Here is a 22,565-nt window from a genome sequence, read left to right as displayed (position 1 = left end):
TTGCCTGTAAACACGTGCCACGTCAGTGCTCTTGGAAGACAGCTGTGGCGGTGATGTGGCTCTGTTGTTGTTCCTGTGTAGTGATTTGCGAAGATGAAAAAAAAAAAATAAATAAATAAATAAAAAAAAATCAAGATTCGAGCAGTGATTAAGTGCTCCATAAAGAACGGTATGAAAGCAAAGGACATTCGTACCAATTTCCAGAATACACTGAGGGACTCTGCTCCTTCATATTCATATTCACTGTTGCCAAGTAGACAAACCAACTTAAATTTGGTCGGGAGAGCTTAGATGATTATCTGCACAACTACTGAATTAAGAAGGGAGACAGAAAAAGCAAAGAGGAAATGGCTGACAGAAAAGTGTGACAAGATAGAGAAATTAGAGAAAGAAGGAAAATATGATTTGGTGTACAAAGAAGCAATGGATTTGACATTCAGGGAAAAGAGAAACAACAATGGGCTAAATGAAGTAGAGGCAGCAGATGGTGAAATGGTGAGTGAACACCAAGAAATGAGAAGAATGTGTAGAATGGCTATAGGCTGCAGACAGCAGACTAAGTGAAGAAGACCTTGGGATAGAAGAAGAAGATAAAGTTGAAGATGATGACAAAGTAAATGCAGTATTAACTAGTGAGATTGAAGAATCTATGAAGGAGATGAAAAGTGGAAAGGCAATGGGAATTGATGAGATTCCTGCAGAACTGTTTAAGTCATTGGAGAAAGAAGGGAAAAGAGAATTCATTGAAATGTTTAATCAAATATACATGACAGGAAAATGACCAAAGGACTTTACAGAAACTATCTTAATACCTATAGAAACGAAAAAGAACAGCAAAAAGTGTGAGGAACATAGACCAATGAGCCTGATATCGCATGCAGCCATAGTCTTGCTGAGGACGCTCAACAGAAGGCTATATGCAAAGCTGAACTGTGTAATACGAGATGAAAAATTTCATATATATTGAAAAATCAGCCTAAGTTGTGAAAATTTTCTGGTCTTTACCCAGGTTTTGGCTAAAATAATCTAGCCTTCTTCAGAAGCAGAAAATGTAGTTGCCACTGCCAACTGACCACGTGGTGAAGTGATGCTGGGGCTGGACTTCAGTTAAGTAGTTTTCAATTCGACATGATGCCATGGTACTACAGGTTTAAATCTTTAATGCTGACTGTGCCTTAAGCTGGCATGTTATAGTAATTTTATGCTTTTGAAGAAGGGTAATTCATTCTAGCCGAAACCTGGGTAAAGACCAGAAAATTTTCGCAACTGGGGTGGGTTTTTCAATATATTAGTCTATCACAGTTGCTGATGGGGCTGCAATATGCTAAAAATTCTTAGATTTATGAACAATTTGGTCTCAGGCAAGGAGTGGGAACTAGAGATGCCATTGGGCTACTGAGAGTGATAGGGAAGAGGTACATGGAGAAGAAAAGGAAGGTGTATGTTGTGTTCAATGATCCTGAAAAGGCTTTTGACTGTGTCAGATGGGACAAACTGATGGAAATTGTAAGGAAACATGGAGTTGACTGGAGGGATAGATGGCTAATTAGAAAGTTATGTTTGAAACAGAGAGGAAGAGTAAGAATAGGATGTGTGATGAGTGAAGAAATAGAACTGGGAAGAGGCATAAGACAAGGTGGTTGTTTATCAAGAGCACTGTTCAGTATATATCTGGAGGAAATTATTAGTGAAAGTTTTGATGGAAGGAGAGGAGTTTGTGTAGGGGGTCAGAGAGTGGAGTGTATAAGATCTGCAGATGACATGGTTGTGATGGCAGAGAGTGCAAGAGACAGAACAAATGTTAGATGATCTAAACACAAAATTAGAAGAATATGGAATGAAGATTAACAAGAAGAAAATGAAAATCATGGTAACTGGAAGAAAGGGGAGAAAATGCCGTATGAAAATAGGGGGAGAGGAAATAGAGCAAGTGAATAACTTCAATTACTTGGGAAGTGTAATAATGGATGATATGTATTGCTCGATAGAAATTAGTAAAAGAATTGCAATGGCAAAAGAAGGATACAAGAGGAAACAGAAATTACTTTGTGGACCACTAAACAAAGATCTGAGGAAAAAACTTGCCAAATGTTACATCTGGAGTGTTGCAGTGAATGGCGTGGAGACCTGGACATTGAGGAAGGAAGATGAAAGAAGATTGGAGGCACTAGAGATGTGGTATGGAGAAGAATGGAAAAAGCGAAATGGGAAGACCAAGTAAGAAATAAAGAAGTATTAAGAAGAGTTGGAGAAGAAAGAAACATGCTGAACGTTATCGGAAAGAGAAAACGGAACTGGATTGGACACTGTTTGAGGAGGGACTGTTTATTCAACGAAGGAATAGAAAGGATGGTGTAGGGAAAAAGGAGAAGAGGAAAAGGAAGATATCAAATGCTAGACAATATAAAAGGAGACAGATTTCCAGAAATGAAAAGACTGGCTATGGACAAACAAAAGTGGAAGAGGCTTAACCCATGACAAGACCTGCCATAAGGCAGAATACCATACTATTACTACCTACTTTTCCACATAATCTCCATCCCGTTCTGTGGTCTTCCTCCAACGTGAAAAGAGGGCGTGTATAATCTGTCAGTACCAATACTTGTCCTGGTGGCGGAGCCAGTGCTTCACTGTGTGAATCAGCTCCTCATTGTACTCAAAGTGTCTTCCACGAATGGCATCCAGTAAAGGACAAAAGTGGAAGTCCAAGGGGGTTAAGTCAGGGCTTTAGGGTGGATAGGGTAACACTGTCCAACCCCGTTTTGCGATGTGTTCAGCAGTCCTCAGACTTGTGTGAGGCCGGGTGTTATCGTGTCGCAGCAAAACATCTCTTGGGTTGCTTGGCACGGAAGTCTCTCTTGAGTTTTGTTAATGTGTTGTCATATGCTTCTGAACTAATGGTACCACTTCTTAGGATCATGTCAATGAGAATCACACCTCCACAGTCCCAGAACACGGTGATCATAACCTTACTGACAGAAGCAGTTGCTTTGAATTTTTTCTTCCGCGAGGAGTAGGAATGGTGCCATTCAATCGACTGTCATTTTGTTTCTCACTCAAACTGGTGAACCCAGGTTTCATCACAATCCGGGACAAGAAGGCCTCCCCCTCAGTTTCAAAACATTGCAGCAAATCGAGACAAACGTTTTTTCTGTTCAATTTGTGATCCACCATTAGACACTGTGGGACTCATCTTCCACACACTTCTGAATATCTAAGAGTGCACATAAATGCATCCACACTTTCCCTGCCGATTGACAGATGCAGTGCCAACTGCCGAGTTGTAATGCGTCGGCCCTCATGACAACATCAGCTCACTGCAACGTGTCAGGCGTAACAGCCGTGGATGGTCTCCCCGAACACTACAAGTCGTGGAGCTCTGCTGAACTGCCTTCTGATGACCTCACCCTCTGTGCCCAGTGACTAACTGTACTTCTGTTGACAGCAGATCCTCCACAGACTTTGCACAAGCATTTGTGAATATTCCCCACAGTTTCTTTCTCTGCAGTGAGAAATTCAATGACGGCATTTTGCTTGTAATGTACATAACCTAGAGACACCATTTTGAAACTGTCCTGCAGCTACATTATCTGTCGGAAGTGACGGAAACTTGGTGCACTCACTCAGGAGACTTCCAATAATATATAAATAATGTTTCGATTCATAACATTGTGTTCAGCAGAAAAAAAATGTGGTGCATTACTTTCTGAGCAACCCTCGTACACATCACGACAGTAGCTTCAACAAGAAAGGAGAATGGCTCCAGGTGAACGGATTCTGGACTTATATGCTGCAGCAAACAACTGTTACAGGTAGCAAGGGGAGAACCACACTGGAAATGAGCGCAAAAAAGACCTCGGATGTTAGCATGCCAGTACATATAATCTGTGGCCGCTAGCTCGACTATAGTCCACAACCAGCAATGGATGAGTAAACTTTGACAGTTTATTTGTGCTGGCAAAGGATCGGAAAAACTGTCAAACAAACGTTGGCCAAAGAACCTGTGACAGAAGCCAACAGGTAATTTGTCAAGTAACTTTTTGTTTGTTTGTTTGCTTGCTTGCTTGCAGGTACAGGTCTGCAGTCCTCATACACACTGAATTTTCTTCACCACAGAACTGTGGCAAATTACTAGAAGAGGCAAAACAAAATGATAATATGATGTACTGTGCAGCAATTCTTTTCTGCAATTGAAGGGGAAGGATGGTGTAACAGTCCCTACAGAGTCTGTGGAAGTGTAAGGCAGTGGTGCAGCACTGAGTGACACAGTGGTAAGGTGTAGCAGACATTTCATTTTAAGTGTTGTCATGCAAGTGCCACAGGGGATTTTTATGGGACCATTGCTTTTCACAATATATATAAATGACCTAGTAGACAGTGTCGGAAGTTCCGTGCAGATTTTCGCAGATGATGCTGTAGTATACAGGGAAGTTGCAGCATTAGAAAATTGTAGCGAAATGCAGGAAGATCTGCAGCGGATAGGCACTTGGTGCAGGGAGTGGCAACTGACCCTTAACGTAGACAAATGTAATGTATTGCGAATACATAGAAAGAAGGATCCTTTATTGTACGATTATACGATAGCGGAACAAACACTGGTAGCAGTTACTTCTGTAAAATATCTGGGAGTATGCGTGCGGAGCGATTTGAGGTGGAATGATCATATAGAATTAATTGTTGGTAGGGCGGGTACCAGGTTGAGATTCATTCGGAGAGTCCTTAGAAAATGTAGTCGATCAACAATGGAGGTGGCTTACAAAACACTTGTTCGACCTACGCTTGAGTATTGCTCATCAGTGTGGGAACCGTACCAGATCGGGTTGACAGAGGAGATAGAGAAGATCCAAAGAAGAGCGGCGCGTTTCGTCACAGGGTTATTTGGTAACCGTGATAGCGTTACGGAGATGTTTAGCAAACTCGAGTGGCAGACTCTGCAAGAGAGGCGCTCTGCATCGCGGTGTAGCTGGCTGTCCATGTTTCGAGAGGGTGCGTTTCTGGATGAGGTATCGAATATATTGCTTCCTCCTACTTATACCTCCCGAGGAGATCACGAATGTAAAATTAGAGAGATTAGAGCGCGCACGGAGGATTTCAGACAGTTGTTCTTCCCGCGAACCATACGCAACTGGAACAGAAAAGGGAGGTAATGACAGTGGCACATAAAGTGCCCTCCACCACACACTGTTGGGTGGCTTGCGGAGTATAAATGTAGATGTAGATGTAGATGTAGAAGTCTTAATGAGCAATAACGAAATAGCAGACAATCTCTCTGTGAAGAACTGGAAATTGTAAGATAATTGCAGGCCCTGTTGCTGAAAGACTGGCATTTCACAATCGAGGCAACAGCGGTAAAGCTAAAAATCAGCTACAGATCAGTTTAAACATCTTGCACAATATTTTTAAGATGACAAAGGCTGTTTTCTGGCTTCCGCAACAGCTTGTCCCCATTCAAAAAGCCATCCAAACTGAGGCAGCAGCGGAAAGTTACAGCCATATCATGCCAAACCAGATGCCTTGTCTAGCCATCTAATCGCTGTGGATGAGTGCTACTTATATCACTATGATCCTGGGGCAAAGTAGCAAAGCAAGCAGTGGAAACACGTTGATTAACAACTGCCTAAAATGCACACGATACAACCACCTTCAGGCAAGGAGGTGCTAAGTGTTTTTCTTGCAGCTGCCACTGTGTGATGCCAATAGATTATGTCTGTAAGAGACAAACTGTAACAAGAGCATACTACTATAACAGTGCATTACATTGGACATGAATATTTCTCACTTGTCAGGATGTGCTCGAGTCTTCTGGGGGTGTCGTAGGCTTGGTGGATGACTTGATGCATGTAGGGAGGCTGCAGACAAACCAGCGTGATCATACAACAGTTCTCTATACACTGACGAGCCAAAGAAACTGTACACCTGCCTACTATCGTGCAGAGCCCCACGAGTAGGCAGAAGTAATGCAACACGACATGGCACAGACTCAACTAATGTCTGAAGTAGTGATAGAAGGAATTGAGACCATTAATCCAGCAGGGCCGTTCATAAACCTGTAAAAGTATGAGTGGGTGGAGATTTCTGAACAGCATGTTGCAAGGCATCCTGGATATGCTCAATAACGTTTATATCTGGGGAGTTTGGTGACTAGCGGAATTGTTTCAATTTAGAAGTGTGTTCATGGAGCCACTCTGTAGCAATTCTGGATTTGTGGGGTGTCACATTGTCCTGCTGGAACTGCCCTAGTCCATCAGAATGCACAATGGACATGAATGGATGCAGGTGATCCAGCAGGATGCTTATGTACGTGTCACGTATCAGGGGTCCCATATCACTCCAACTGCACATGCGCCAAACCATTGCAGAGCCTCCACCAGCTCTAACAGTCTCATGGATTCAGCATCCATGGATTCATGAGGTTGTCTCCATACCTGTACATGTCCATCTGCTCAATACAATTTGAAATGAGACTCATCAGACCAGGCAAAATTTTTGCAGTCGCCAAAAGTACAATTTCGGTGTTGACAGGCCCAGGTGAGGCGTAAGGCTTTGTGTCGTGCAGTCGTCGAGGGTAAACAAGTGTGCCTTCAGCTGCCCACATCGATGATGTTTCGTTGAACGGTTCGGATGCTGACACTTGTTGATGGTCAGCATTGATATCTGTATCAATTTACAGAAGGGTTGCGCTTCTATCACATTGAACAATTCTCTTCAGTCATCATTGGCCCCATTCTAGCAGGATCTTTTTCCAGCCGCAGCGATGTCAGAGATTTGAAATTTTACTGGATTCCTGATATCCACGATACACTCATGAAATGGTCATTCAGGAAAATTCCCACTTCACTGCTACCTCGGAGACGCTGTGTCCCATCACACGTGCGCTGACTAGGACACCATGGTCAGACTCACTTAAATCTTGATTATCTGCCATTGTAGCAGCAGTAACTGAGCTAACGACAGTGCCAGACACTTGTCTTATATAGGCGTTGCCAATCGCAGCCCCATATTCTGCCCGTTTGCATATCTGATGCCTATACCAGTTTCTTTGGCGTCTTACATAGGCGTTGCCAATCGCAGCCCCATATTCTGCCCGTTTGCATACCTCATGCCTATACCAGTTTCTTTGGCGTCTTACATAGGCGTTGCCATATTCTGCCCGTTTGCATATCTCATGCCTATACCAGTTTCTTTGGCGTCTTACATAGGCATTGCCAATCGCAGCCCCATAGTCTGCACGTTTGCATATCTCAATGCCTATGCCAGTTTCTTTGGCGTCTTACATAGGCATTGCCAATCGCAGCCCCATATTCTGCCCGTTTGCATATCTGATGCCTATACCAGTTTCTTTGGCATCTTATATAGGCGTTGCCAATCGCAGCACCATATTCTGCCCGTTTGCATACCTCAAGGGTATACCAGTTTCTTTGGCGTCTTATATAGGCCTTGCCAATCACAGCACCATATTCTGCCCGTTTGCTTATCTCATGGCTATACCAGTTTCTTTGGCGTCTTACATAGGCATTGCCAATCGCAGCACTATATTCTGCCCATTTGCATATCTCATGCCTATGCCAGTTTCTTTGGCGTCTTGTATAGGCACTGCCAATCACAGCACCATTTTCTGCCAGTTTGTATATCTCACGCCTATACCAGTTTCTTTGGCGTCTTATATACGCGTTGCCAATCGCAGCACCATATTCTGCCCATTTGCATATCTCATGTCTATACCAGTTTCTTTGGCACTTCAGTGTAGATTCACTGTGCTCGGAATGTCTTCTGAGTCCACTCTATTCTCTGGAAGGGCACGGTGTTCCCTCATAATATTCCAGCACCGCAGCAGCTGGCAATGGCGTACAGCAGACGGTGTGCTCGCACTGCTCAGCAGGCGGAGTGCTAAACTGTCATCTCTGGTAAGCTGGCACTTTATTCACAGAAATGAGCAAGCACCTCTCGTGGCAACAGTGGTCGCTTTGAGGACGTCAAGCGGTGCCACGCTACAGGGCCTACGGTTTGTCGGCCTCCTGTCGACAGCGCGGCACGTGCAGAGACGGCCGGGCTTCGTGTCGTACTTCTGGGAAGGCAGCAAAGTGCAGGTTTGCTGAGGTACCTCAGTGCTTAGGCAGCAGAAAGCAGTTCGTGTCCCGGCAGTGGCAGATGCCTCCGTGTCATCGGTGCGGTGCCGAACGGCACGTGCTCGTCGTCACGTAACTGCCCGACTGTTAGCCCGATAACGAGTCGGTCAGCGAAAGCTTCGATACTGTTTCTCCCTGCCGACTTCACAGTAATGGCAGTGTTAGTATGTCACAGAAAAATAATCTGGAACGGATGACGACCCAGACGTAATAATCGGGGGAGGCAATTCCTTGCCGAGGACTGGCCTGGCGTCGGCACGTGCGGTGTGTCGACACAGACGGCACTGCGAAACTGGTGGGCACACAGTACAAAGGCTAGTGGGCACGCAGTACAAAGGCTAGCAGCTCTGTCGAACTGTGGCTTGATTCTGTCCTGGTGCTGCACTGCTTGCACTATGTCTCATTTATAACTTTACCCTTTACACTACTGAAACAGGGTGTATACATGGACAAGGAAAAAAAATTCCCGAATTTTTCCCAAATTTCCTGGTTGAAAATACACATTCTTCCAGGTAAAAATACACTTTTTCCATGTTAAGTGACAGTACACTTTTCCTCAGCACTGTAAAACTTATCAAATCTTTGGGAAAAATATATTTAAAAAAAGATGCTGTGACTTACCAAACGAGAAAGTGCTGGTAGATAGACACCGAAAGCTTGAAATTTTTGTGTGTGTTTTTTATTGTGTCTATCTAACAGCACTTTCTCGTTTGGTAAGTCACAGCATCTTTTTTTAAATATATTTTTCCAGTGTGGAATGTTTCTTTCTATTATATTCTTATCAACCCCTTGAATGTTTATGGGTTCATACACTGACGTAGAATTTCCTGGCACTTTAGGAAACGAAACTCAGAGGGGAAAAAAACACGTTTTAGAAAGATCTTGGATGTGCAGCGACATGTACGCTGCATATTTTCATGTTGCGAAGGTATAAAGTCGAATTCCACCAAACACCGCACGTTACTTTCCGAAGCATTGAAATCGAGATTGCGACGCGCTTTTGTAAGCCAGTCATAGCTCATGTCACGTGATCTCACCAGCCGATGACAGCATAGGACACACGATGTAGTCAGCCAATAGCAAGATCACTGTTAAGTAGCGTGAACACACAAATAATAAAAGTTAATGGTTTAAATTAATATACATAGTGTTGCTACAAGGAAAACAAGGCCTTTGCATATAATATTGGTCTAGAAGATTAATAAGCTGCAAGAGAAGCTAAGCTTCCACATATAATGTTGCTCTTTTTTGTGCGTGTTACACTTTAAGATACATCACACAAATGTGCCAGTAAAATTTTTAATAACGACGTAAATATCTGACGATCTGGGCTCGAAAATCTTCTAGATGGTCATCCTCAAGGAGTTGATTTTTAAATGTGAGTCAAACGCTTTGCGATTTAAGAAATTCACCATACATTCTCACACTCAGCTTGAGTAAAAGGAAATTTACTTTGAAAGTAACACTTTTCAAACTACCATTCGCAATATTATCCCGTGACCTGTTAGAAATCGGTTCGTTTCAGCAGTTGCCAGAGAGTGCCAGATAACAGGTGTCACTGCGCTTACGCAGCTACGATGACGAAGGAAGCCCGCATGTTCGCACGTGTAAAACATTAAAAGATCTTGTGTTATATTATAAAAGAAACAACACATCAGAGGATACTTCAAGAGCATCGGAATTTCGTGAACCATACTAAAATGCATAATTCGGCTTAAAGTGAACATTCATATGTCCAGATTCGGATGTAAATTTTCTTGAGTGCCAGTACTGTATTACCTCATGTTTGGTTCTTTGTTATGGCATTAATGCCATACGCTTCTCCCCATGAACCATGGACCTTGCCGTTGGTGGGGGAGGCTTGCATGCCTCAACAATACAGACAGCCGTACCGTAAGTGCAACCACAATGGAGGGGTATCTGTTGAGAGGCCAGACAAACATGTGGTTCCTGAAGAGGGGCAGCAGTCTTTTCAGTTGTTGCAAGGGCAACAGTCTGGATGATTGACTGATCTGGCCTTGTAACACTAACCAAAATGGCCTTGCTGTTGTGGTACTGCGAACGGCTGAAAGCAAGGGGAAACTACAGCTGTAATTTTTCCTGAGGGCATGCAGCTTTACTGTATGATTGAGTAGCATGGAGAGCTGCATCAAACCAGTCTCAGGACTGAAGACCACAACAACAACAACACAACAACAATGCCATACAAGCTAGAAGAAGGAAAATGTGCACTTGAAATGCAGTGAACAGTTGAAACTAGCCAACAGTGTGAAATTACACACTTCGTTTCAAATAAAGTGACTGCCTCAGCACTAAAGATTAATAAAAGCAAAATCGCTTTAGCAAACCGACAAAAATGAATTCATTGTTCTGCAAGGTGATTAATGCTCGAGTGTCAGAAAGGTGGAAATAAAACATGAAACTAATGACATATTTTAGCCTTCTGTAATTATGCAAACGTATTTTAATTCATTTTGTAGCTCCCAGCCACAGAAATCCATTTTGTTTTCATTTAATGTGAGAGCAATAAATGAAGGGAAAAAAAGCAAAATCACTAAATGTAAACACAGGTCATGTGGAGACTACCCACCTCCCCACTACAACTCAGGCTGCTCTTTGCATCAGCCCCAGATCTATGATATTTCAGAACCAGGGCAATATTAGATAGTGGCACCCAGCCACACATCTGTAGCCAGAAGTGGGAGAAGGTACTACTCATACGCGACTCAACTGCGCGTGCACAAGAGCCCGCCTGCAACTGCTCAGTCGAATCTAATGTAAACAGCTGTTATGCCGTTGTATATGGCACATTTCCTTTGCGACTTAAGTCCCCCCCCCCCCCCTCTCGTCCATGTTTTGTTGCTGCAGTATTATTCTGCAGAAGCGGGACACAGTAACATCCTTTGTTAGAGTTTTGGTTCTTACCAGTCAAAATGACAAAAATTAAACTGAAAACTAAAACAATGAAATATCCCCAGAATCCTAAAAAATTGCTGGGTTTTTCACAGTTTTCTCCCGGATGAAAAAATTCCTGCGTTTTTCCCAGATCTCCCGGTTAGCCCGGGTTGTATACACCCTGTGAAATATCATGATGAGGTTACGAGAGGCTGTCAAGCTAAAGCAATCGCAGAAAGTTCATCATAGTCAATTCTACAGGATGATTGTGCCCCATGACCATTATGTAATTCATGACAGGAAGAAGGTCAGCACCAGTTGTAATGTCCTCTTTCTTTTTTACTGCATTGCAGATCTAGGTTTCAACTGACAGTGCAGCCATCATCAGTGTGTTATAAGCAGTCATGGATACTGACCGTAATTATAACACCACATGTTCCAGTCTAACTCAGGAATGTACAAGCATTAGTCCATGTTTTTATATGGCTCTGAGCACTATGGGACTTAACATCTGTGGTCATCAGTCCCCTAGAACTCAGAACTACTTAAACCTAACTAACCTAAGGACATCACACACATCCATGCCCGAGGCAGGATTCGAACCTGCGACCGTAGCAGTCCCGCGGTTCCGGACTGAGCGCCTAGCATGTTTTTATATGCCTGAGTTAGATTGAAATGTGTGTCATTATAATTACATTCAGTCTACATGATGATGGCCACTCTGTCAATTGAAATCTAGAATTTGCAATGCAATAAGAAGACAGATGACGTTACAACTGAAGCTAATCTCCTTTCTGTCCTGGATCACAGGAAGTTGTTTGAGGGGATGTTTTGCTGCATGACAATGCCCCAGCTATTTATGCACAGGACACAGTTAACTTGCGGCTTCTTTCAGCTATCAAATTATGCCCCACCTCCTATATCCTGCTGACATGGCGCCCAGAGACTTCCTAGTCTTGGCTCAGATAAAGAAAACATTGCACGGCAGGCATTTCCAGAACGGTAATGTGATTTTCAACTCTGAACATTTACTGAACAGCAAAATACAGACTTGTACGACAGAGGTCTCCACTGAGTCATCCAATTTGAATAAATGTAACACAGTGAGGGGCAAACATGTAGAGCAGAACTGACACAATCATCAAATGTCTAGTTTGTAGCTTTATTTTCTCAAAACTTTATGAGAACCATTATACTTTCAATGTCTCCAAAATCACTGTAAATGTGAAACTTATAACCATACTATGCAACTTTCAATACTTGATGGTTGTAGCTCACTATATTACTGAACAACAAGATCACACTTCCTGAAAGTACACATATCTGTCAACCCGTGTAGGGGAAACACTTTTGGCAGGACATGAACCACCCTCCTGCACCCCCCCCCCCCCCTTTCCCCCCTCCTGACAGATCAGTTACAAAAGACAATGCATAACTAAAAAGTAGCAATATGGATGTATTTCACTCTCTTAATTAGTTGTCATCTTTATTTCTTCTTTATGCAACATCACGTAAGCAGATGTTACCAATTTTCATCACTAGATGGCGTGACACCTCATGTCCACATCACAGTATAACCGGCCACCTGTTTCAGTATACACAAGCAGCCCTTAGCGGCAATCTTTAATTTTTAACTAGAAATGACAGTAAAACTTTTACGTAGGATGTTTTATTATGTGACGTGGCCTTTTTGGTGTTAAAATTGTATGACGAGAGCTGTAATGCTCAACTTTTTACATATGTAAGTACATCTTTATATACAAATATTAATTATTACTGTCTTGTATTTTTCTTATTGACTAACTTTGTATCCCCCTTATTTAGGTAATATAAATTCTGATGAAGACTCCCTTAGTTTAGGAGTCGAAACCATTGTCAATTTGACTATAAAATCCATTCAACCAGTGGGCTGTCTTTACTACAAAAAATATTTTTACGGTTGCTGCACACAGCTATGTTTAAAGTTGTAACTGTAAAAGTGTTCATACTCCCAACAGAAACTGATTACACATGAATGTTAGTGGTGTATATATTGTACATAAAAATCTATAGCTCCCCCTATAGGATAATGAGAAATATCAGAAGTAATCAATACTAAGGCGGCAGTGCACGGCAAGAGAAGAAAATGCATGAGACAAGTCTTCTGAATCTCAGCCAACAGGTTTATAGATGAAGTATCATTTTCTTTGACTTCTCTCCCCATCCCTCATTAACGGTGCTCCATATTGATTTGATTTTATGTGTGTCCAGCCTTCAGCACAGCAAAACTTGAAATCATTATGATGATTCACAGAATAGTTATATACTACAGGTAACCACAACACCTTAAGGTAAAAATTGATTTCAAAAAAATCAAATAGATGGCATCAAATGGAAGTACCTACTGAGAAAATATTACATTACACAGATAATGGATACTCACTGGAGGTCATGACGGTTACGAGTAATGTAATGCAGCAGTCTGGAACCCAGGACGTAACCACCTCCGAGGGCATACGGGAGGTAATGGTCGCACAAAATCCAGTCGTTTTCCTGCCACCTGCAAGGACAAACAGTACTTTAGCTAAATAATGTTAGTGAATTTAAAGATTAATGAATTACTATATTTACTTTTAACAGCACAGTAACGAGATTTATGGAGCAGGCACATTCATCAGAGGTGTACCATAATTAATAACGACAACTGATGTGGGTGAAAGTATATAATGAGAGAAGCAATAACTTTACAGTGAACATGGATCCACAAAGTAGTTGTATTGTGAGTTATTACAAACATGTTACTGCATAACAACCAGCTCAGATTTCAGCATGAAATGTCCTTGTTAATCCAAATTTATTTGAAATGTAATCTTTTAAATCAGGCTCAAATTTCACCCATCACCCACTTTAACAAGAATTACAATACAACTGCAGCATGTTACATGTTACCTGTTAAAGTACATATTCTACATGTCATCACATATCAAGGCTATACTGCATTTCATAAAACTTGACAGAACTTTAGAATTTGCTGTTGCAGTTCAACTGTATCAATGGAAGTACTGCACACTTTTGAGATGGCCCCAGATGGAAAAATTCAGAGGACTGAGGTCAGGTTGAAGCAAACCAAGCGCTGTATCATGTGTGAGATACAGAGGCAAACGAGTGCGCCGGGACTTACCCCGGTTCACTGCTAGTAGCGTCACGTTACCTTCACGCGTCTGCATGTAGCGCACAAGTATTGCACCAAAATTTAGTATGAAATTAAAAATCAAAATTTATGTTTAAAACTTTGTTAAATTATAGTTTAGTGTAATAATGTTCCAAATACCACGTCTTGATGTTCTAAACTTAATAGTTTACGGAAAAATGCCGTTTTAAGAGAAAAATCAGAGGCACTAAATAATGACGCTAGGAAGCCAAAATTTGGTCAGAAGGTGCAGTTAGAAGTTATAAATAAGTGATGCTGGTTTCCAAAACCATAAAACAAAAATTAACGCCAGAATCCACATTTTTCGGAAAAATCAAAAGTGCTAAATAATGGACTTAGAAACTTGAAAATTTGTTTTATGCTTCAGTACACCCCAAAAATAATAACAGAGAGTCCACGTTAATCTACCTCTTATAGTTTTTGAGTAATTAAATAAAAACTAATTTTGTAACTAAAATGTACCTAAGTGTTGTAGATTAAGTACTTGAAATTTTAATGATAGAGGATTTTGGTTAAACCAGATGGTCAAATATATCAAATAATAGAGCCACACCAAGTTTAAGGCTTGTCCAGCATCAGCACGTGTGGTCTGCTGACGCAGAGGCAGTTGCTGAGCTGCTGACCTTGCAGTCCACTGGTAAGCACCGACTAACATTGTCTGAGCCTCGATTCCATCCTGGTGCTCCATTGTAGGCTCAGACTTCCATTATAGCTTTGTAACTAAAATGCAACTGATATAAGTCTTAGCAAAGGTATGGTTCAGAGGTAACAATCTACCATTAGTTCCACTAAATAAATTCTATTAAGCAAAGTTTTTGTTCTAGAGAGCTGAAACTTTCTACATGCTTTCAAACTGCTTATATGCATACAAGCATAAAATTAAGAAGTTTCTGAAGTAATTGGTAACTACATTATTAAAAATTATGTGCCCGAGATAGCAGTCGTTTGTAGACTGCCGCCATATGCAAATGGACAGAGACAACAGATGCTGTCTCGGCAGTCCGCACCGGCACCTTATAAATACAGCCCCTGAAGCAGTAGGAAGGTTCACTTCGCTCTCAGACACTGTGAGGTCCACGCCAGTTAAATGTCTGGTCGCGCTCTGCCTCGGATGATGTCATAACCGAGCTGTGACAAGGGCGTATTTGGCAGTGAAAACGGAGAGTGAACTCGCGAGGACTGTACACCGTCCTGGATCGTTTAGAATTCGGTAAAATAACTGTTAGTGTGCTGTCCGTGTGGAATTCAATTTCGCGTGGCAAGTGGTGAATTTATTTCCACTTTTATGGCAAGCATTAATTTTTGAACATTTATTGTGAACTTTCAATTGAGTGATGTCAGTCAGGGCGAAAAACGATCTGGTAGGAAGTTACCGTAGAGGTCGCCTCTGAACTGCTAAAGGTGCTGTTAGATTAGAAAGACTTGTTTTCAATTGAACATAACGGAATTTTAAGCGTTGTTTGTGAGAATCTTTAATTAAATTAAATCTTGTTGGAACTTTAAACTTTTACTGAAGTCATAGTCCTGATCCCGCAAAGAAATGGGAAATAGACACTTTTCTTTCAGTGGGCTGGACTGGAATGTGGCCGTGCAGACTGGAAACTAAGGTCAGTATGTCTCCCTTCGCTTTCTGGCTGACCACCAAATTAGTTGCCAGGCTCACGTGATTAAAGACGGCATCAAAACTTTAAACCAGTGAAGTAACTTATTCGACGCCCCACAAGGTGACCTCAGAATCCCAGATACAGACCCTGCTCAACCTACTCACCTTGAACGGTATCGGCCATTTGATATTATCTTACATCAGCAGCAACATGTGGTAGTGTCCCATCATGCATGTGTCATGTTTTCCAAATACTGACCACAGCTCATATTTGTGCTCTCTCTCTCTCTCTCTCTCTCTCTCTCTCTCCCCCCCCCCCCCCCCCCCCCCATAAAACACACACACACACACACACACACACACACACACACACACACACACGTGCATGTATGATTGGCAACCATTATAGCTGTCAACATCGTGTTTCACATGGCATACAGTAATCATTACATCTTGGTCTTCTTAGGAAAAAATAAGTATCTTAAAGTAGTGAGAAGGACATAACTTTGGAAATCAGCTTGCTCACTGCACATGCTAATCAAAAAGCCACAGTTTCTTCAATAATTAGTCACCCTTTTCATTGTGGTTTCCCATCGGTGGGGATGCCGATGTTCTCAGAGTATTATCTAACGCATGGTTTCTTAATTTGAAATAGCGCACAATTTGTCAATGCTTATGGTTCTCAAGTGTTCTGAATTTTCTACAGCAGTCACATCTATCCTGGCATCTCTAAACACTTTTTCGAAATGCAGAAATGCCCCAGACTTTAATCTTGCATTGCATTCCACCACTTCCCTTCTATTTAAAACAATCACCTGACTTTACAGAATTCTGAGAGTTATGTAACCTTGTTCTCTGGCTACACTACAAATCACGGTTACCGCATCATGCACAGTCAGTACTGTTTATAGCAACATTACTTTTAATGACATATTGGTTAAAAAAGCAAAATCTAAAGGTCCCATTTGAATCCTATTAAATACTATATTTAACAATATGTAGTACGACATCGCTTTATCGTACAAAACGACGTATTTTTTATTGCATTTTTGGAGAAATACACTACTGGCCACTAACATTGCTACACCACAAAGATGACGTGCTACAGACGCAAAATTTAACCGACAGAAAGAACATGCTGTGATATGCAAATGATTAGCTTTTCAGAGCATTCACACAAGGTTGGCGCCGGTGGCGACACCTACAACGTGCTGACATGAGGAAAGTTTCCAACCGATTTCTCATACACAAACAGCAGTTGACCGGCGTTGCCTGGTGAAACGTTGTTGTGATGACTCGTGTAAGGAGGAGGAATGCGTACCATCATGCTTCCGACTTTGATAAAGGTCGGATTGTAGCCTATCGTAATTGCGGTTTATCGTATCGTGACACTGCTGCTCGCGTCGGTCGAGATCCAATGACTGTTAGCAGAATATGGAATCAGTGGGTTCAGGAGGGTAATATGGAATGCTGTGCTGGATCCCAACGGCCTCTTATCACTAGCAGTCGAGATGGCAGGCATCTTATCCGCACGGCTGTAACGGATCGTGCAGCTATGTCTCGATCCCTGAGTCAACAGATGGGGACGTTTGCAAGACAACAACCATCTGCACGAACAGTTCAACGACGTTTGCAGCACGGACTATCAGCTCAGAGACCGTGGCTGCGGTTACAACTTGACGCTGCATCACAGACAGGAGCGCCTGTGATGGTGTACTCGACAACGAACCTGGGTTCACGAATGGCAAAAAGTCATTCTTTCGGACGAATCCAGGTTCTATTTACAGCATCATGATGGTTGCATCCGTGTTTGGCGACATCGCAGTGAAAGCACATTGGAAGCGTGTATTCGTCATCGCCATACTGGCTTATCACCTGGCGTGATGGTATGGGGTGCCATTTGTTACACGTCTCGGTCACCTCTTGTTCGCATTGATGGCACTTTGAACAGTGGACGTTGCATTTCTGATGTGTTACGACCCGTGGCTCTACCCTTCATTCGATCCCTGCGAAACCCTAGATTTCAGCAGGATAATGCATGACCGCATGATGCAGGTCCTGTACCGGCCTTTCTGGATACAGAAAATGTTCAACTGCTGCCCTGGCCAGCACATCCTCCAGATCTCTCACCAATTGAAAACGTCTGGTCAATGGTAGCTGAGCAACTGGCTCGTCACAATACGCCAGTCACTACTCTTGATGAACTGTGGTATCGCGCTGAAGCTGCCTGGGCAGCTGTACCTGTACATCCCATCCGAGCTCTGTTTGACTCAATGCCCAGGCATATCAAGGCCGATATTATGGCCAGAGGTGGTTGTTCTGGGTACTGATTTCTCAGGATCTATGCACCCAATTTGCGTGAAAATGTAATCACATGTCAGTTCTAGTACAATATATTTGTCCAATGAATACCCGTTTATCATCTGTATTTCTTCTTGGTGTAGCAATTTTAATGGCCAGTAGTGTACATTGGCTGTCACATCTAGAATTCATTTTTGTTTGTAACATATTTGGGGATTACTAACTACAATGTAACACTTGTTTCCAAATTTTACTTTACTTTTCTGCAGATTGTTGGTTTCCAATAAGACATTAAAATGAATGCATTGTCAATTATTCTAATCGTATCCTCACAATCCCTATGTGACTGATACACAGGGGGTTGCAGTATACCCCTAGAGTAATCATTTGAAGATGGTTCTTGAAACTTTGTTAACAGACTTTCTTGGGACAGTTTACATCTGTCTTCAAGAATGTGCCAGTTCAGTTCCTTCAGTATCTCTGTGACACTCGCCTATGGCTCAAACAAACCTGTTACCATTTGTGCTGCCCTTCTCTGCATACTTTCAATATCCCCCGTTAGTCCTACTTGGTACAGGTCCCACATACTTGAGCAATATTCTAGAACTGCTCACAGGGGTGATTTGTAAACAATCGGCTTTGCAAACTGACTGTTATTCCCAGTGTTCTACCAATAAACTGAAGTCTACCATCTGCTTTACCTATAACTGAACCTATGTGATCATTACATTTCATATCCCTACAAAGTGTTACACTGAGGTATTTGTATGAGTTGGCCGATTCCAACAGTGACTTACCGATATTATAGTCATATTTGTGTGTGTGTGTGAAGAGCACAATTTTACATTTATGAACATTTAAACCAAATTGCCAATCTTTGCTCCACTTGAAATCTTATCAAGATCTGACTGAATATTTATGCAGCTTCTTTCAGACGTGAAAGTACATCACAGATAACTGCACCATCAGCAAAAAGTGTGAGGTTACTATTGATATTGTTGATGTATCGACAGAAGTGCTGACACAGTGTGATTTGAGGGGACCGCAATGCACGCTATAAACACACGAAGGATGGCGTGAGGTCTGAAACAGAATACGTAATGAATGCTATAAAGAAAAGTACGTAGCTGCTGGAATACTTAACTTTAATCCATCCTTGTTGTACATCGCTATTGACGATACAAGTGAGACTCTGTAGATTCAGGCAATAAACTACTAATGGCGCCTTGCTAGGTCGTAGCCATTGACTTAGCTGAAGGCTATTCTAACTATATGCTCTGCAAATGAGCGAGGCTTCGTCAGTGTGCATCGCTAGCTACATCGTCCGTACAACTGGGGTGAGTGCTAGTCCGTATCTCGAGACCTGCCTCGTGGTGGCGCTCGGTCTGCGATCACTGACAGTGGCGACACGTGGGTCCGACATGTACTAATGGACCGCGGCCGATTTAAAGCTACCACCTAGCAAGTGTGGTGTCTGGCGGTGACACCACAATTGTCTGCAAGGTCATTAATATACAACACAAACAGCAAGGGTCCAAAAACGCTTCCCTGGGGCACACCCGAAGTTACTTCTACATCTGATGATGACCATCCATCCGGCTGCAATTAAGACCTCCTTTACCCCATACAGACACAGACTCTGACTCATTTATTTTGCAATGATTCCTTGTCCCAAGAACCAAAGGCATTGTGGACATATAATAAGGTGTACACCTCAAAAATCTGAACTGTCAGATAAGCAATAATTTCTCAACTGTTAAAAGCCTCCAGGCCTGCTACAGTCTCTACTTCACCATCATGCTGTGTCCTCCTTACCAAAAAGTCCTCAATCCAGTCACAAACTTCACTTGAGACCCCATATTAGTGTACACTGTGTGATCAACAGTATCCGGACACCTGACTGAAAATGACTTACAAGTTCGTGGTGACCTCCATCGGTAATGCTGGAATTCAATATGGTGTTGGCCCACCCTTAGCCTTGATGACAGCTTCCAGTCTCGCAGGCATATGTTCAGTCATGTGCTGGAAGGTTACTTGGGGATGTCAGCCCATTCTTCACGGAGTGCTGCACTGAGGACAGGTATCGATGTCGGTCGGTGAGGCCTGGCACGAAGTCGGTGTTCCAAAACATCCCAAATGTGTTCTATAGGATTCAGGTCAGGACTCTGTGCAGGCCAGTCCATTACAGGGATGTTATTGTCATGTAACTATGCCACCACAGGCTGTGCATTATGAACAGGTGCTCGATTGTGTTGAAAGATGCAACAGGGTGTATACATGGACAAGGAAAAAAAATTGCAGGATTATTCCCAGATATCCCATTTAAAAATATACTTTTTCCTTCCTGAGAGGGGGGTGGGGGAAAGAAGAGAAGAAAAAAAAATAAATAAATAAATAAATAATCCGGGTGAGAGGAGATTTGGAAAGACTTTTAATGTGCAGCAACATATACGCTGCATATTTTTGTATTATGAAAGTATAAATTTGAACTGCACCAAACACAGCATGTTAGTTTCCAGGGCGTTGAAATCGAGATTGTGATGTCCTTTTGTAAGCCGGTCATATCTCATACCACATGATCTTGTCGGTCGATGACAGCACATATTCAGAGCACACGACACATGTTATAGTCAGCCAATAGCAACATCACTGTTACATAGCGCAAACACACAAACAGGAAAAGTTAATGGTTTACATTAATATACATAGTATAGCTACAAAAAAAGCTAAGCTTTCACATATAGTATTGGTCTCTAAGATTAATAAGCTGCAAGAGAAGCTAAGCTTTCACATGTAATATTGATCTATTTTGTGTGTGTTATACTTTAGGAAACATCACATAAATGTGACAGTAAATTTAAAATGAAGACATAAATGTCTGGTCTTTTGGGTTTGAAATTCTTGTAAGTGGTCGGTCCTCAAAGTGTTCAGTTTTAAACGCTCTGTGATTCAACAAATTCATCACACTACTCTCATGTAACATAATTCATCTTGCGTAAAAAGAAATTTAATCTGAAAGTAACGCTTTTCGAACCACTGTTCACAATACTATCCCGAAACTGTTAGAAATAGATTCAATTTAGCAACTGGAAGAGAGCGGCAGAAAACAGGCATTATTGCGTGGGGGCAGCTGCAGTGGTGTAGAAAGCCCGCATCTTAGTATGTATAAAGCACTAAGAGAGGTTACTTGGCTCCATAAAAGAAACAGGTCATTAGGGGATATTCCAAAAGCATCGGAATTTCGTAAACCATACTAAAATGCATACTTTGGCTTGAAGTGAGTGTTGGTTTTTTCCAGATTCACAATGAAGTAGGTCCCTAATGATATTAAGGTTTTCAGTGTGGTTTTCTGGGGTGTAAATCTTCTTGGAGTGCTAGTACTGTACTATCTCATATTTTGTTCTTTATTATGGCATAATGCCATACATGGCAGAAGATGAAAACGTGGTGCACTTGAAATTCCACGAACAGTTGGAACTAGCCAATACTGTGGAACGAAACACTTCGTTTCAAATAAATTGATTGCCTCAGCGGAAAGATTAATAAAGCCAAATTTCTTAAGCAAATTGACAAAGATAACTTCATTGTTCTGCTAGGCAATTAATGTTTGACTGCTAATAATTTGTAAATAAAATAAAATCAGAAAACTGAAACTAATAATATATTTCTGCCCTCCGTAATCACGTGAATGTATTTTAATTCACTTGATAGCTCCTGGCCGCAGAAATCTGTTTTGTTTTCATTTGACGTGGGAGCTGTAAATGAAGAGGAAACAGCAAAATCACTTAACTTGCATACAGGTCACATGGAGACTAAACCCCTCCCCACTACACCTCAGACAACTCTGCGCATGCACGAATCTGGCAGCTAGGGCGCGCGAGAAAAAATTTTCTCGTTAGCATCTGGCTGCTTGCTGCTTACTGCCGATACAACTAACAGCCACACATCAAGTAGCGGGAGAACGTACTGCTCATATGCGAGTCAACTGCACATGTGCATGAGCCCAACTGGTCAAACGAACCTAATGTAAACAGTTATGACGTCACGCTCATAGAAAACAGTTTATTGCTACTAAATATTACATGATCTTCGCCCTAAGGCCTTTGACATATTCTTGCTGTTTGCAGACTCTTGTGCATGCACGGTGTTCTGTTGCTGTAAATGGTGCATTTCCTTTGCCACTAAAGTTTTATTTTTTTTCTCATTTATATTTTATTGTTGCAGTATCATTCTCCAGTAGCAGGATGCAGTAACATTCTTTGCCAGAGAATCAATTCTTACCAGTCAAAATTACAAAAATTTAACTGAAAGCTAAAAAAATGAAAAATTCCCAGGTTTTTCCTGGTTTTCTCCCGGATGAAAAGATTCCCAGGTTTTTTTTCTGGATTTCCCGGTTGTCCCGGGTCGTATACACCATGTGCAATCGCCATCCCCGAACTTCTCTTCAACA

At 42.0% G+C, this 22,565-nt stretch overlaps 1 protein-coding gene across 1 annotated transcript in view; it reads right to left on the bottom strand.

The window, feature by feature from the left end:
* The window catches only part of LOC124553368 (beta-1,3-galactosyltransferase 6-like), a gene marked incomplete at its 5' end in the record, with an annotated part of 63,321 nt that overhangs the window by 24,487 nt on the left and 16,269 nt on the right, over window positions 1-22,565 (bottom strand). The window contains one exon of the mRNA XM_047127240.1: window positions 13,444-13,560. Within this exon, the coding sequence (XP_046983196.1) occupies window positions 13,444-13,560 (117 nt within the window). The remainder of the gene's footprint in view (window positions 1-13,443; window positions 13,561-22,565) is intronic.

This window comes from Schistocerca americana, chromosome 11 (genome assembly GCF_021461395.2).
Source record: "Schistocerca americana isolate TAMUIC-IGC-003095 chromosome 11, iqSchAmer2.1, whole genome shotgun sequence".
NCBI lineage: Eukaryota > Metazoa > Arthropoda > Insecta > Orthoptera > Acrididae > Schistocerca > Schistocerca americana.
This window is presented reverse-complemented; position numbering and strand designations above follow the sequence as displayed.